Raw genomic sequence first — 15,581 nt, forward strand, 5'->3', positions numbered from 1 at the left:
GAGAAAGAGAGCGGTTTTATTTATACTAAGTGAAAGGGTATAGAAACCTCTTGATTCAATTAGATCTCAATCATCCAACTTGAATTAGATGGTTTAGATTACATCTTTTCCTAAGAGATACAACGTCTCTTCATTTGGATGTCAATCAATAGCTAAGATTGAGTCATCCAATGGACACTTATTCCTTTTCAAATCGACAATCCAAATTTATCAATCTTGATCTAACGATCTAGATTTAATTTTTATTCAAATTAAGTTTCTAACCATACTCTCCTTTTCCATTTAAAATTTCCTTTTTCTATTTAAAATTTCATTACGACATAGATACAAGTATATTGATTTTTAATTAGCTTCGGATAAAACTAATTAATGGATTTAAAAAAATTTCGAATGACTTCATTCAAAATCAATACTCGTAAAGTTATTTGAATTTAACGTAAATTAAGAATAATAATTTTTTTAATGAGAAAGAAGTATAACTCCGCCCATGGCAAATTTTTTTTTATTAATTTCCAATCTAGATAAAAGAGGAGAGTTATGCTAGATTTTCAACCAATATTAAACTAAGACAAATGTTAAATGAAAAGGAGCTGAAGTATAATAGAAATGCACGGTTTAATTTTTGATATTATAAAATTAGGTAAAAAAAAATCTCAAAACCGCATGGTTCAGTAAAATAATGTCGATGAATATTTGTTTTAGATAAATATAGAAAAGCCTGAAATCCTTTTTTTCTTCTTGATGATGATAAATCATTAAGCTACATCTTTTATTATGTCTTTCAAACGAGAGTAAAACATTTTTTTATGCCGAAGAAATCCAAATGACTTGAATTCCACTGAAATGACATTGCCAACTAAAGCTTGGCATCTCTTCCACAGAAAAATCAAGGTTTAATCCTCTCTTCGAGCTTTATCAGATCCACTGGTTTCCTCCTGTGACTTCCACATGATATCCTTCAGCCCCATTGATAAATTTTTGAAGAACTAGACATCGACATCATGAACAACCGAAAATGAGAGTTAGTTAACTCAAACAAAGACACTTCATCCCGCTCAAACATTACGAATTCATGGCTTACTTTTGCCTCACCTTGTGAAATTCAAGTGTATCGCCTTTGGCCTTGCGAATCTCCACGACATGCAACAAAGGTGCCACTTCGAAAACCTTCAGAGCAAGAACTTTCAATCTTGGGGAATGCGGTATGCCTAAGTAAAATAACTGAACATGGTCTTTTACCTCGGTCGCGATGGCTAGATGCCCCTTTCTTCCTGATTTTTCTCCTTGCAGCTTCAGCTGAGATAGATGAGTAAAGAACCATGGTTAGAATTACAATTCTGATAGAACAGATTGAGCACTAAAATGACAATTATGACAAAGATGAGTAGCGCTACAATGAATTAGATAGGTGAAACATACCTTGTAGTTTTGCTTTTTAACATCAAAACCCATTGGTTTACATGCCTCTTCAATTTTAAAAAGTATCTCGTTTGCAGGATGTTTCGATGTAAACCTTGTTTCTCTCTTGACCAGACCCTATAAAACGAAAATATCAAGTAATAGTGTTAACTGAGAGTTAACAAGATGTCAAATGCACACTAGGAAGATAGGACCTATGAACAATTGCAACTCTTTCATGTTCCGTTCTTAGAAAAACACTTAGCATAAACTTATGCAATTGCAATCGCGGAATAAAAGAAAATAGTTGAGCAAATGCTCATGTTTTATTGAATAATCACCAGTTGCTTCTCAAAAAGGATGCCAAGATCAAGACCCTGAGATGTTGAGATAAGGTCAAACGCATTCATTACAACCGGCCTTTCCTCACGTCTCTCAACCACAATGTTTGTTGCCTCCTGTAAATAGAAGAGTTAGTACATGGTTCAAAATAATAGAACAGTTGAGGATGAGTAAGTGCTACCCCCGATTCGTTGAAGATTGCATCAACATCATCTAGACTAACTTCTGTTGTCTCAAACTGAGGTGGCTGATATCCCTTCTTAAACCATTCATTCTCGATGATTTGGGAAATGTTGATGCGCTGCAAAGTAGCTGCATTATAATCGGGAGTATACGCAAACTTCGACTTACTGTTTGATGATTTTTCAATCATTCTCAAGAAAGCTTCACAAAAACAACTTACAGTTTGGGGATTAGTATCTAGAATTCGCTTGATAAGTTTCTTGGCACTTGTAGAGAACCAATTTGGACAGGAGAAGTCTGCTTTGAAGATCTGCAATGTCTCCATAAGCATCAGTGGCCGATTCATAAGGTACACCAAACGAACTCGGTTAATTAATATCTGAGAAAACATTGTAACAAGCCACCTTTTTGTATAGTGACATCAGATTGGATCCTTCAAAAGGCAAATAACCTGCCATGAGAATGAAAAGAATTACACCACACGACCATATATCTGCCTTAGCCCCATCATAACCTTTGTCCCTGATCACCTTCAAGAATTCATACGAAGCGAAGAAACTTTTGAGTAGATGGAAGAAAGAAGATTGACTCTACAAATTTGAAGCTAAATTTCACCTCCGGAGCAACATAGTTTGGAGTACCGCATGTAGTGTAAAGTAATCCATTCTCCTATAGTGAAAAGTTAGACAAGCGTCGTGAGACTTGCCCACCCATTACTTAATTTTTGAAATAGTGCTCAGTTATTCTAGTTCATTGCAAAATGGATAGTCAACAATCCATGTCGGTATTGAGAACTTACATGAACTTGCTGAGGTAGCGCACTAAGTCCAAAATCTGAAATCTTAAGAACACCATTAGTATCCAACAACAGATTCTCAGGCTGTTCCAAGAAAGAGAGCAAAAACAATCATAAACAAACATTGCATGCAAATTTAGCATTTCTGCAATGCTAACAGAATGAGACACAAAACTATTGTTAACCTTCAAGTCGCGGTGGAAGACACCTCTACTATGACAGTAATCTACAGCATTGATTAATTGTTGAAAGTACTTTCTAGCTTCTTCTTCCTTTAACTTTCCCCTACGAGCCTAGGCAACGAGTCTTCAAGTGTTATATGTATGCCAAAAATTCTCAAAGTATGGCAGGTCTGCCAATTACTATCTTACAATTTTGTCAAAGAGTTCACCGCCATCTACGAATTCCAAAACTAAGTATATTTTTGTCTTGCTGGCTATGACCTACAAAATGAGATTCAAGTAGTCAGATATCAATCATCTCTTTGACGAACCATAAATGAACTAATGAACTATATATCACTATTAGTAAGGAAAATCTCAAATATGAGTATACAAGGGACAACAAAGGGAAATCACTATACCAAAGCCAACTCAGATTTGTGCCTCACCTCATATATCCGAATGACATTTGGATGCCTAATCAGTTTCATAGTTGAGATTTCACGTTTTATCTGCGCATCGATAATTATCAATCATAACCGTGACAAAAAATTATGCATCTCATTATAGAAGTTAATTACTAATCACTAAATTATGGGATTCATACTAATGCATTAAACTACAAGTCAAGGTTCTACCAATGAATCACAATGATAAAGTTAGCTACCAAATGGAGAATTTGTTCCTACTTCATCAAAGATTACTGAAAAAACACATTGCCTTTGGGGAAATTGCAGTCCCATGAACACCCATGAGAAAAGCTTCGTGTAATATGTTAGATTAATTGCTTTGGTCTTACTTGGCTCATGAAAGTAAACACAGAGGCGAGATCAGTCAACTAGTAAATGGAACAAGATTTTGAGTTTTTGGTTCATTTTTGTTAAACCTGGCCGACCATCTTATGCCGCAAGATCTTGTCTTTGTCGAAGATCTTGATGGCCACGCTCTCCCCGGTCTCCACGTCCTTGGCGAACTTGACCTTAGCGAAGGTGCCCTCGCCGAGCGTACGCCCGAGCTCGTACTTCCCCACCCTCGTCCGCCCCACTGAATCCATCCCTTCGCCGGGGCCTCGCCTTCCCTAGCACAAAAACACGAGGCAAGCGGCGCCAATCGCCTCCTCCCAGCTTCGTCGCTCAAGTCAAGCTCTCCCCTTTTCGAAGCGCTGCCACACCCGCGATTCCTCCGCGTTCATCGCCCCGCCGCTCCAGTGGATTTAGCTGCTGAGCTAAGAGAAGATTCGCTGGTGAAAGCTGAAGAACCATGGGAGAAAGGGCCTGCAGCATTCGACGAGCGCATCAATTCCCTCCTGAATAGTAATTCTATTTTATTTTTCAATTTAAAAATACTTTTATTTTAGTGCCGGTGATTTTTTAAATTGAAATTATTGAGGTATTTTTTATTGCATTATTAGTAACGACGTTGAGTAGTTGAGGACATCCAATTAAATAGGCTCATTAAATCAATTAAATGATTTTTTTTCATTTCAAAATATTTTCAGTCAACTCAAGATCTATATAAATATTTAAAGTCAACTAGGTAAATCTTAATTTTTTAATTAGCACGGGATATCCAATCTTTGGCATCGATTAATTCTAAAAATGATTAATTTGATTTTATGAAAAATTTTCATCAAAACAGTTTTGGAACAAAATAAGACATCAAATGGTATTTGTCAAACTCCTTCCTTACCTCCTCCTTCTATTCCTCGGCCTCGTATGCCTAGATTTGGATATATTTTTCCTCTAAATCATCTTCTAATATGTCCAAGTCATTATTGTCTAATTGTCTCATTGCAAGTACATGGTTAAATCGTCAAGTAATAAAGATCAATCTATACTATTGATTAAACACTAGTTGATTTCGTAAAAAAAGATATCTAAATAATAAAAGTCTTAAAAGCTTGAGAACTAGATAGCAAGTGAGAGAGAGAGAGAGAGAACAACAGAGAAGTTGACTTTGGGGGTGACTTTAAGATTTTGATTTCATTATGATATTAGTTAATTTCTCTATGTATTATTCATCTCTTTACCTTCATGCTCACACTCTTATAGAAATTCTAACTAAATATTGGTACAAACTTGCAAAGTTCATTCCGGAGTGTATACCCCATTAAATTTCAATACTATTAAGTAAAAGGGTAACATATAAAGTCTGGTCGAGAGAGATACCCTCTATCACTGAGGGACCCCTCTCATTCAGTCTAGAATACACAAGTCACTTTTTAACATTAAATTGGAGAAAATCCATTAAACTCTAATTAGTTAATCTCTTATAGAGAATTGATCCTCATTTCAAGGTAATACTCTAGAAAGTTAGGTTGAGAGGGATCCCTTATAGTCCCTAGGCAGACTAGAGGGAGTGAAGATCTTGCAAGTACAATTTAAAACTAATCTCTTACTTTCTACTTAGTAAGACTATCTATTTGATTAAACAAAACAAATAACATAAAGAAAGAGTAAGAGACAAGAAGTTTTACTTGGTTACAACCAAAATGACTTTTAATTCAAAGCAGTTAAAAAGTTCCACTAATAGATCTCCTTTGATGAAGGCGGAGTAGCCTCTTACAATCGTTGAAAGCACCGAAACAAAGATTAGAATTCAAATACAGTGTGTTGTGTTAAACTTTGAGAACCATGGCTCTATTTATAATCCACTTGTCAAACTAGTAGTTTTCTGATGTGGCAACTCCCATGCGCTTGGACCCGGTCCGAGCGACTAGACGTGGGCCTCTCGATCCACTCTGCAATGGCTCATCGTTAAAGAAGTTATCACTGTCTAAGTGCCTGGACCGATCTGGGTGCATGGAATCTTGCTAACGTGGAATCCAAATCTGATCCTCGCTGCAATGGCTCGATGAGACGTCCAAACTTGTCCTGGCATCCGGAGTCTGAGCGCCTGGACATGTCAACTTCATGTTGACTTGTCCAATAGCTTCTCCGGTCGCTTGGTTGATTCTCTAGCCATCCAAAGTTGGGATCACTTGAACCCAGCTCCGACCTTCTCCTCAAGTAGCCTTCCTCCCCGGTTTCTCATCACTCGGAAGCACCGCACGAGTCATTCTCATATGTGGGTGTATTCTTTTATAGTTGCTCGCCCCTTGGATGCACTGAGCCCGTCAACTCACTTCCCGTGTCATCCTTTTCGTCCACTGCATATTCCACTCGACTTTTTGTGTTCCTAAGTTCCTACACACTTTGATACAATGCATCAAAAAATGCAAAGCTAACTTAACCATGTTGATTACATCAAAACTTAGTCAGGGTACTTACAATCTTTCCTTTTTTAATATGAATCAACCCAAATTAAATTAGGGTGAAACCAAAATAAAATTTTTTTGAACAAGTAAATGTAAAGTGAAATTATTACAAAAATTTTGCAATAAATAAACCTCCCATTAACTTAATCCCTATTTCTCCTTCTTTAATCACATTAAAAACAAAATAAGAAAAAAAAAAATGAAAACCCGTTTTAAAAAAAAATATTAGAAATTTTTCTAGGGGTGTAAAATAGATTTTCCAAAGACATGTCTTTTTATTGAAATTTATTTTTAAAGAAATAATTTTTTATCAATCAATTTTAGGTTTTAAGAAAAATAACTTAAATTATTTTTAAGTTTCTAAAAATGTTGAAATATTTTATCATGGCCAAAAAGTAAAATCAAGATAAAAAAATCAGACAAACAAATTTTTATTTTGACCAGAAATAATATTTTTATGCATTAATAATTATTTTCTAATTTAAAAGATTAAAAATAAAATTTTAATTTAAGAAATCTGGTTGATTTTTCTTAAAACCAGATTTTCCAAATTATAACCTTCCGTAGCCAAAAACTCAAATTTAACGTCCAAATTAAAACCAGATTTAATGTTCAAATTATAACCTTCTGTAGCCAAAAACTCAAATTTTCCAAAATTTATCTCTGAAAAAATATTAAATTTAAAATTATATTTTTTTGATAAAAAATTCATAAAAAGTCATATAAGTACAAAAAAAAAAACTCAAAAAGCTTTATTCTAATAGAAAAACCTAACTGATTATCACAAAAAAAAATTAAAAAATAATTTTAGAAATATTTTAAATCTTAAATATCCGATTTTAGTTAGAAAATTTATAAAAATTATATAAAAGTCAAAAAAAATTCAAAAAAAAAATTGTTAGTAGATACTCATTTTGTTTCTCATAGAAAAAAATTTGGGTAAAAATAGGAATAGAATATATACGAAACAATTAATTTTATGAGCAATGTTAAAAATTAAGGTAAATTAAAATTAAAGTATGCATAAAAATTAATTTTAATAAAAAAAAACATCATTTAGGTACCCAAAATAAATCTTTATCTTCTAGATTTACCAAAAAATTTATGAAATAAATTTTTTATATATTTTTTAATTTGACCCCTATAGTTCCTAATATACCGTTAAGCCCTTTATAATTTCTTAAATTTGGAATAGTAAAATTTAAATATGTAGAATTTTTAAAAATTTCTATTCGTTCTTTCAATTTTGTATGTTCTTTTTTAATTTTATCAAATTCTTCTAGTGGACATGCTATTTTTAAATCCATACATTTATTTCGCAGTTTACATAAACTTCTAGATAGCATTTGAATAGCATCATAAAGTTGGTCGGGAGGTGGGAGTCGTACCTAACTTATCATGTCGAACTCATTGTTCGAAGTTCCTCCTTCATTGATACTCTCAATGCTCATCTCAAATGAAGGCTCATCGTTTTCTTCATCTTGGTGACTTGTCATTAGTGCAAGCTTGTCGTATTTCTCCATCTCAGATTCGGATGATGTCTCATCCCAAGTCACCTTCAGATTTTTGTGCTTCGTCTATCTTGACCCTTTGTCTTTGTCTTTTTCCTTGGTTTTCAGTTTCGAGTAGTTGCCTTTAATGTGTCATTCTTCTTGACAGTTATAGCACTGAACCTTTCATTTGCTCCATAGAAGCTTCTTAGCATGCAACTTGTTAAACTTGTTAGACTTAAAAAAATTACTAAACTTCCTTACTATAAAGGCTGCTTCATCTTTATCGAGTAATGTGTCAGAATCTTATTCATCTTTCTGGTTAGCTTTCAGTACTATGTTTTGACTCGACTCCTTTTCCCTTTTTAGACCAACGCATCTCGACTCATGTAATTCAAAAGTGGAAAATAAATTTTCTAATGTATTTATCTCAAGGTCTTTGGGGATGTAGATGTAAGTACCCTGTGTTAGTTTTGATGTGGTCAACCAAGTTAAGTTATACTATGTCTTACGTCTAAGTGTGCAACGACTTAGGAACACAAGAAGTCAAGCGGAAGACGCGGTAGGTGAGAAGGATGGCATGAGAATCGAGTCAATGGGCTCGGTGCATCCAAGGGACTAGAAACTATGGAAGAGTACACCAGTGGAGTTAGAAGGACGTGTGTGGTGCTTCAGAAGGATGAGAAGCTGGAGCAGAAGACTGCTTGAGGAGACAAGGTCGGAGTTAGATTCTGGTGAGCTCAAGTGATCGAAGTGGAAGATCAGACAAAGTCAACATTGAGTTGACCTTGTTCGGGCGCCTGAACCACTAGGGTGTTGAACAAGCGCCTCATCACAGGGTCGTTGTTATGGATCACTTTTAGATCCAGATCAACAATGATCTAGGTGCCCAGACCAGTCTGGGCGCTCGGATATGAAAAATAGTTATCATTGCACCATTGAGTATCCATTGTGAGAAGATAAGGTAAACAGTTGGGGGCGCTCGGAGAGAATCCAGGCACCCAGAGATGTCACGTCAATAAACAGTCACTTCGACCAGTGAGACTATAAATAGAGACCTGGTTCACCTAGTTTCAATAACAACACTTGTATTCAAATCTTTGATTACTGTTTTCATTTCCTAAGCTATAAACCATTGTAGAGGGTTTCTCCACCTTCGAGAATTTGCTCGAAGAAGGAGTTCTAATAGTGCTCGCCATTTGTCTTGGATTACCAACCTCCTCGGTTGCAAAACAAGTAAATCCAATAGTCTCATTTAATTTTGGGTAACTTTGTTATTTCAAGCTATTCACCTCCCCTCTAGCTGGCTACCCAAGACCAACAAGTGGTATCAGAGAAAGGGAGCTTTAGAAGGACTAACCATGGACCAAAGGAAAGAAGAAGATGATCGGAGCTAGCATTCACCCGCCTAAGTTCAAGGGGGGCTTCGCTCACCGAAAGAGAAAAATGGAGGTATTCTTTAAAATTGACTTTGATATATTACTAACAATAAAGTATGATTTTTGTGGAACCTTGCGATAACAATGGTGACATAAAAGAAGAAGATCACTGGACCAAGAAGGAACAAGTAGAGTTCGTAGCTAATGGAAAAGCAGATCAGTTCCACCTGCTCAGTGTTATGCCACCTCAAGAGGTTAACCACATCGGAAGCTACACCTCAGCTAAAGAAGTCTGGGAGAAATTCTTGGAGCTCTATGAAGTCACATCTGAAGTGAAGCTTGCACAATAGGACATACTTCGGAGTCAGCTAACAAACCTCTATTTGGAAAAAGGTGAGATGGTGGCTCAACTACACGCGAAGATCAAGGAGTTGATCATCGGACTGACCAATCTCAACAAAGTGGTAACCAACCGGGATCCAGTATACTACGCCACAACACCTTTCCTAGAACTCCAGAGTGGACCTAGATGACAGATGCATATTACATATCAAAGGATCTAGAGGTAAGTACGCTAGAAGATCTCTTTTCAATATTAGAATTACATGAATCTAGATGTGTAGGTATAAGAAAAAAGTCAAGTTAGAACCTGACAATAAGAGCCAACAAGAAAGATGAACTCAAGTCAAACTTAGATCTTAATGTAGACCAAGAAGTGTATATGGTAAGAAAGTTTAAAAAAAATAAATCTAACAAGTTTAAAGAGATGAAGACTAAGAAAATCTATAGAGTAAACAAAAGGTTTGATGTTATAATTATCAGAAAGAAGGGTACATAAAGGATGATTGCCCAGAGCTCAAAAAGAAGAAAGACAAAGGGCCAAGATGAACTAAGCATAAGAATCTCAAGGTCATTTGGGATGAAAGTTGTTCATTCGAATCCGAGATAGAAGCCTATGTTGGACTAGCACTGATCGTTAGTCACGAAGAACCAAGCAACTTGAAAGCTAGCATCAATGAAGGGGGAGCCATATCAGAAGAATACAGTGATGCAGGGGGAAAATCTAGTTTTAGATCTGATATGATAAATGAGATATGTCTCTTACCTCCTGATCAGTTATATTTTGAAATAAAATCTATGTCTAAGTCAATGTGTAAACTAAAATCTAAAAATGAACAATTGAAAAGGAAAACCTAGAAATGAAAATAACCTTATCAAAATACTACCTATTAGAAGACTTCGACAAATTGAAAATTGAAAATACTAAGTTAAAAGAAAAATTAGAACAATTGGAAAAGGGTGATGCATGTTTACATGTTCATAAATTTAGAGATTGTCAAGAACTAAATTGGTATTTCAGATATTATAAGGATCAAATTACAAAAGTATCACAAAATACATTTCCAAAAAAATTCTTGATTAATCCAGTAGGTAGGAATCTATATTGGGTTCCTAAACCATACTTAGGTTAAATCTTTATGCATGTTTTAATTTTAATTTGCCTTAATGTTTTCTTTGCTTGCTTAAAATTATCTAATTTTTTCAAATAAAAAATTTCATATTCTTTCTATTCGACATTAATTAGATTTTAATTTCTCTAAGAAAAAAATAATATTTCATATCAGTAGAAAAAATTTAAATTTTTTTATTATTAATAAATTTTCTATGAATTTTTTTTATCAAAATATGAATTTTAGATATTAAAAATTTTCAAAAATTTATTTTTCCAAAATTTATTTTTTGTGTAAATAAATTTTCTATTATATATACTTAGAAAATTTTGCAAACATTTTTAAGCTCAAAATCTATTTTTAAATATTTTTTAAAGAACTATATCTCTCTATATAAAATAATTTATTATTGTTAATATTTATTATGGTTATTCATGAAAATTTTATCACTATTCTATATTATTATATTTAAAAGTAACAAAAATTCCAAATTTTTTCAAATAATAAAAATTATTTTAAAATTATTTTTTCAAAAATTAGTTTTTAAATCACAAAAATTCACATTTTCAAAAAATAATCCCCACAATTTTCTAAGTATTAGTTACTATTTATGTAACCCCTATTTTTAATGTTATCAAAGGGGAGAAATAAGATTAAGTCTAGGGAGATGTACAATTTTTGTATCAATTGTTTTAACTTGCAAATTAAATGTACTAAATTGCATATTCATTTAGTTTACTGTTTTGGTTTAATCCTAACTTAACTTGGGTTGATTCACATAAAAAAGGAGAGATTATAAGTACCCCGTATTAGTTTTGATGTGTTCAACTAAGCTAAGTTAGACTCTGTATATTTGATGTCTTACATCTGAGTGTGTATGGACTTAGGAAAGCAAGAAGTCGAGCGAAGGACGTGGCAGACAAGAAGGATAACAAGGGAATCGAGTTAACAGATTCGGTGCATCCGAGGGATAAGAAGCTGTGGAAGAGTATACTGGTTGAGCGAGAAAGACATGTGCGGCACCTCCAAAGGACGAGAAGCCGGAGCAAAAGACTGCTCTAGGAAACAGGGTTGGAGTTTGGTTCGGGTGAGCTCAAATCTCGATAGTCGGAGAATCACCCAAGTGAAAGGAGTGGAAGACCGGACAAAGTCAACTTTGAGTTGACCTTGTTCAGGTGCCTGGACCAAGTCCAGGCACCTGGATCGGCACTAGAGTCATTATTGTGGATCACTTTCGGGTCCACATCAGCAACAGTTTAGGCATCCGGACCGGTCCGGGCGCTTGGACATGGAAAAATAGTTATCATCGCACCGTTGAATAGCCGTTGTGAGCAGATAAGATGTACATCCAGGGGTGCTTAAAGAGGATCCAAGCGCCTGGAGATGCTACGCCAGTAAATAATCACTTCGACTAGTGAGGCTATAAATAAAGCCCTGGTTCACCTAGTTTCAATAACAACACTTGTATTCAAATATAGGATTACTGTTTTCATTTCCTGAGCTATAAATCATTATACGGGGCTTCTCGGCCTCCAAGAATTTTCTCAAAGAAAGAGTTTTGATAGTGCGCGTTATTTGTCTTAGATTAGCAACCTTCCCGATTACAAACCAAGTAAATCCGGTAGTCTAATTTAATTTTTATGCAGTTCAGTTTCTATTTCACTAGCAAGTGTTTATTAATTTAATCGAAAGTTTTGAGGAGGGTAACTTTGTTATTTCAGGTTATTCACCCCCCTCTCCCCCGCCCTCTAGCTGCTACCTAGGACCAACAATAGAAAGAGTCTACTATGGACACTCACTCGGGTGTTCTCAGAAAAGTATTTAAAGCATACCTTAGTGAATCTCTATTTATTACTATTTCTCTGATATTTGTGAGTCTGGTGATCAGCTCCTTGATTCTTGCGTGTAATTTTTTCCATCTGGAGGTTGTTGAGTTGGTTCCGGAGTAGGTCTCGTCTTATGAGTTTGGCCTTCGAGGTCTCTTTGTGCAACTCTAGGAACTTCTCCCAAAGTTATTTGGTTGACTCGTAGGCTCTGATCCAGTTGACTTCTTGTGATGACAGAATGTTCAGGAGATGAAACTCTGCTTTGTCATTTGGCATGAAGTTAACTTGCTCTTTCTTGCTCCACAAATGCTCTTCTTTTCAACTTCGTATTGATTGATGGGTGCTGTAAAATCATATTTAATCGTGAGCAAAATATCAAAATCCATTTTAAATAATACCTTTATTTTCTTTTTCCAATTGTGAAATATCCCTTGAACTTTGACGGATGAATACTCGCTCAAGCCATCTCTGTGTTACTTCAGTTGGCGGTTAGTCCTTTAGAGGCATCCGGGCTCTAATACCAATTGATGGACCCATGTAGGTCAGCAAGAGAGGGGTGAATAGCCTACAAGTACAATTTAAAACTAATCTCTTGCTTTCTACTTACCAAGGGCACGCTGTTAGTTTAAACAAAACAAATAATATAAAGAAATAGTAAGAGACAAGAAGTTTTACTTGGTTACAACTAGAATGGTTGTTAATCCAAGCTAGTTGAAATTTTCACTAAGAGATCTCCTTTGACAAAGGTGGAGTAACCTCTTACAGTTTTTGAAACCATAGAAACAAAGAATAAAATTCGAATATAGTATGTTGTATTAAACTTCAAGGACCAAGGCTCTATTTATAGCCCACTGGTCGAACTAGTCGTTTGCCAACATGACAACTCCAGGGTGCTTGGATCTGATTTGGGTGCCTGGACGTGTGGTCGTCTCGATCAACTTTGCAACGGCTCTTTATCAATGAAGTTATTACTGTTTGGATGCCTAGATCGGTCCGGGTGTTGGTGCAACATCCCTCAGGTCAAGGTTGACCTGGTTGACCAAGCTGAGTCTTGGTTTGAGTTTAGATGTTTGACAATAAGAAATTGATTGAAGAAGAGTCAAGTAGGTCAAGGTTGACCGGATACTTGACTGGGAAGTCCTAACTGGGATGTTAGGTAGAATGGAAGTCCTGGTGAGTGAAGCCAGGCAGAAGGAAAGTCCTAGTGAGTGAAGCTAGGCGGATTGAAAACCCTGGTGAGTGAAGCCAGGTGAAAGTCCTGGTGAGTGAAGCTAGGTGAAAGTCCTGGTGAGTGAAGCCAGGCAAGGGAAAATCCAGATGGATCAAGGATGATCGGACATCTGGTGTTGGGAAGTCCAAGTAGGTCAAAGGATTGACTGGATACTTGGCACGAGGAAATCTGATGGAGTCAGTAGGTCAACGGACATCTGGCGGAAGTCCAAGTAGGTCAAGGGAGTGACCAGATACTTGGCATGAATAGAAAAGTCCAAGTGGGTCAAAGGGATTGACCAGACACTTGGTGGGAAGTCCTAGCAGGTCAAAGGAGTGACCAGATGCTAGGCATGATGTACCAACAGGTCAAGGTTGACCGGATGTTGGTTTGAGAGGCTTGGGACTTGGTTTTGGGCAAAAACCAAGTACTGGATCGATCAGTGGATCGATCCAGGCCTTTCCCAGCGAACAGAAAGCCTCTAGATCGATCAGTGGATCGATCCAGATGTCTCAATCGATCAGTGAATCGATTGGGACGCTGCTGCTTCACGCAATAAGCGCTGGATCAATCCGTGGATCGATCCAGGCGTTTTTCCAGAGCACAGAGGCGCTCTGGATCGATCCATGGATCGATCCAAAGCCTCCCCAATCGATTGGGAACATTCGAATCGATCGGGATCCGACCGTTGGCGTCGATAAAGGCCGCAGGCGCACGATTCCTTTGGCATCTCTTCACCGATTCACTCCAGATCTCTCGCCAGCTCCTCCACAGCACTCACAAAGCTCAGATCGCCAGTTCTTGAAGGATCTTGGAAGTTCTCCAAGTCAAGAGGCGGATCAAAGCCAAGAAGAGAAGCTAGGGTTAGGGTTTATACTCATTGTAAGCTTGTAAGCTTGTATTTCTTGTATCCTTTCCCTCTCTTCTTGTATTGAGTCTTGTAGGGCTTCTCCGCCTTTGGTAGTTACCATAAAGGAGTGTTATTCATAGTGGAGGGTGTGTGCGTTGGTGTGGATCCTTGGATTAGTCACCTCTTGTGAGGTGGATACCAAGTAAACCAACCGTGTTAGCGTTGTGTGAGTGTTTCTTTGTATTTCCGCTGCACATCTTTGAAGAAACAAGAAACGCCGAGCACCGAGCGAACGCGACGAGCTATTCACCCCCCCCTCTAGCTACTTTTGGTCCTAACACCGGGCACCTAGACTGGTTCGGGCGCCTAGACCGATCCGGGCGCTTGGATCGGTCCGAGTGCTTGGAGTCTTACTACATGGACTTCAAATCTGATCCTCGCTGCAATGGCTCGACGAGGCGCCCAAGCTGGTCCGGGCACCTGAACTTGGTCCGGGCGCTTGGACAAGTCAACTTTGTGTTGACTTGTCCAATAGCTTCTTCGGTCAATTGGGTGATTCTCTGGTCATCCAGAGTTAAGCTCACCCGAACCCAACTTTGGCATTCTCCTTGAGCAGTCTTCCTCGCCGACTTCTTGTCCCTCAGAAGTGTCACGCGCGTTCTTCTCATCTGCTAGTGTACTCTTCGATAGCTTCTCATCCCTTGGATGCTCCGAATCCATTGACTCGATTCTCGTGTCATCCTTCTCATTCGCTGCGTCTTCCACTCTACTTCTTGTGTTCTTAAGTCCCTGTACACTTAGATACAAGATATCAAAAAATATAGAGTTTAACTTAACCCAGTTGATCACATCAAAACTCACCCCAGGTACTTACAATACCCTTTGTCACTAAGGGCCCCCAGTTATACAATTTAGAGCACCTCCCTTACACAGTGACCAATCATTCACATCCATTTAATTAAACATCATATACATGTAATCATTCATCATACATAAATTTAATTAAACATGAACAATGCAAAAATATATCATTGAATAAGGAAATGATCGAATCCATAGTTTATACATCAACATCACTCACAATTACTCTCTATATCTTAAATTCTAGAGGTCTACTCCATAGCAATGAAAAAAATAACCAAAAGACATGAAGAATATCATTCTACAACCTAAATCTAAAAGAAAAGAGAAGAGAAAGCTTACCAATACGTCGTCAATGTCTTCGGGAGGATCTCCATG

General features: G+C 36.8%; 1 protein-coding gene across 2 annotated transcripts; it reads right to left on the reverse strand.

Annotated features, from left to right (window-relative positions):
• Positions 1 to 722: 722 nt before the first annotated feature.
• LOC122005803 (CBL-interacting protein kinase 23-like) lies at positions 723 to 4,175 on the reverse strand. Of its 2 annotated transcripts, none has more exons than XM_042561009.1 (14): positions 3,767 to 4,175; positions 3,330 to 3,392; positions 3,091 to 3,162; positions 2,905 to 3,012; positions 2,723 to 2,803; positions 2,539 to 2,592; positions 2,328 to 2,453; positions 2,144 to 2,233; positions 1,922 to 2,041; positions 1,740 to 1,856; positions 1,420 to 1,536; positions 1,240 to 1,296; positions 1,093 to 1,167; positions 723 to 986 (listed from the first exon to the last, which is right to left on the reverse strand). In XM_042561009.1, exons 1-14 carry the CDS (start codon positions 3,932 to 3,934, stop codon positions 894 to 896), a joined length of 1,341 nt encoding a protein of 446 aa, XP_042416943.1. In that variant the 5' UTR covers positions 3,935 to 4,175; the 3' UTR covers positions 723 to 893. The 2 variants fall into 2 exon arrangements, with proteins under 2 accessions (XP_042416943.1, XP_042416944.1); XM_042561010.1 differs by having other exon boundaries at positions 1,082 to 1,167.
• Between the last annotated feature and the right edge of the window lie 11,406 nt (positions 4,176 to 15,581).

Source organism: Zingiber officinale, chromosome 7B (assembly GCF_018446385.1).
Source record: "Zingiber officinale cultivar Zhangliang chromosome 7B, Zo_v1.1, whole genome shotgun sequence".
NCBI classification, from domain to species: Eukaryota; Viridiplantae; Streptophyta; class Magnoliopsida; order Zingiberales; family Zingiberaceae; genus Zingiber; species Zingiber officinale.

Bases quoted from the DNA above. Each gene is read 5' to 3' on its own strand.
- LOC122005803 (XM_042561009.1), bottom strand. From the start codon at position 3,934: ATGGATTCAGTGGGGCGGACGAGGGTGGGGAAGTACGAGCTCGGGCGT. The intron at 2,593-2,722 runs GTAAGTTCTCAA...TTTTCACTATAG, and splicing joins CGCTACCTCAGCAAGTTCAT to GAGAATGGATTACTTTACAC. The intron at 987-1,092 runs GTGAGGCAAAAG...GTCGATGTCTAG, and splicing joins ATACACTTGAATTTCACAAG to TTCTTCAAAAATTTATCAAT.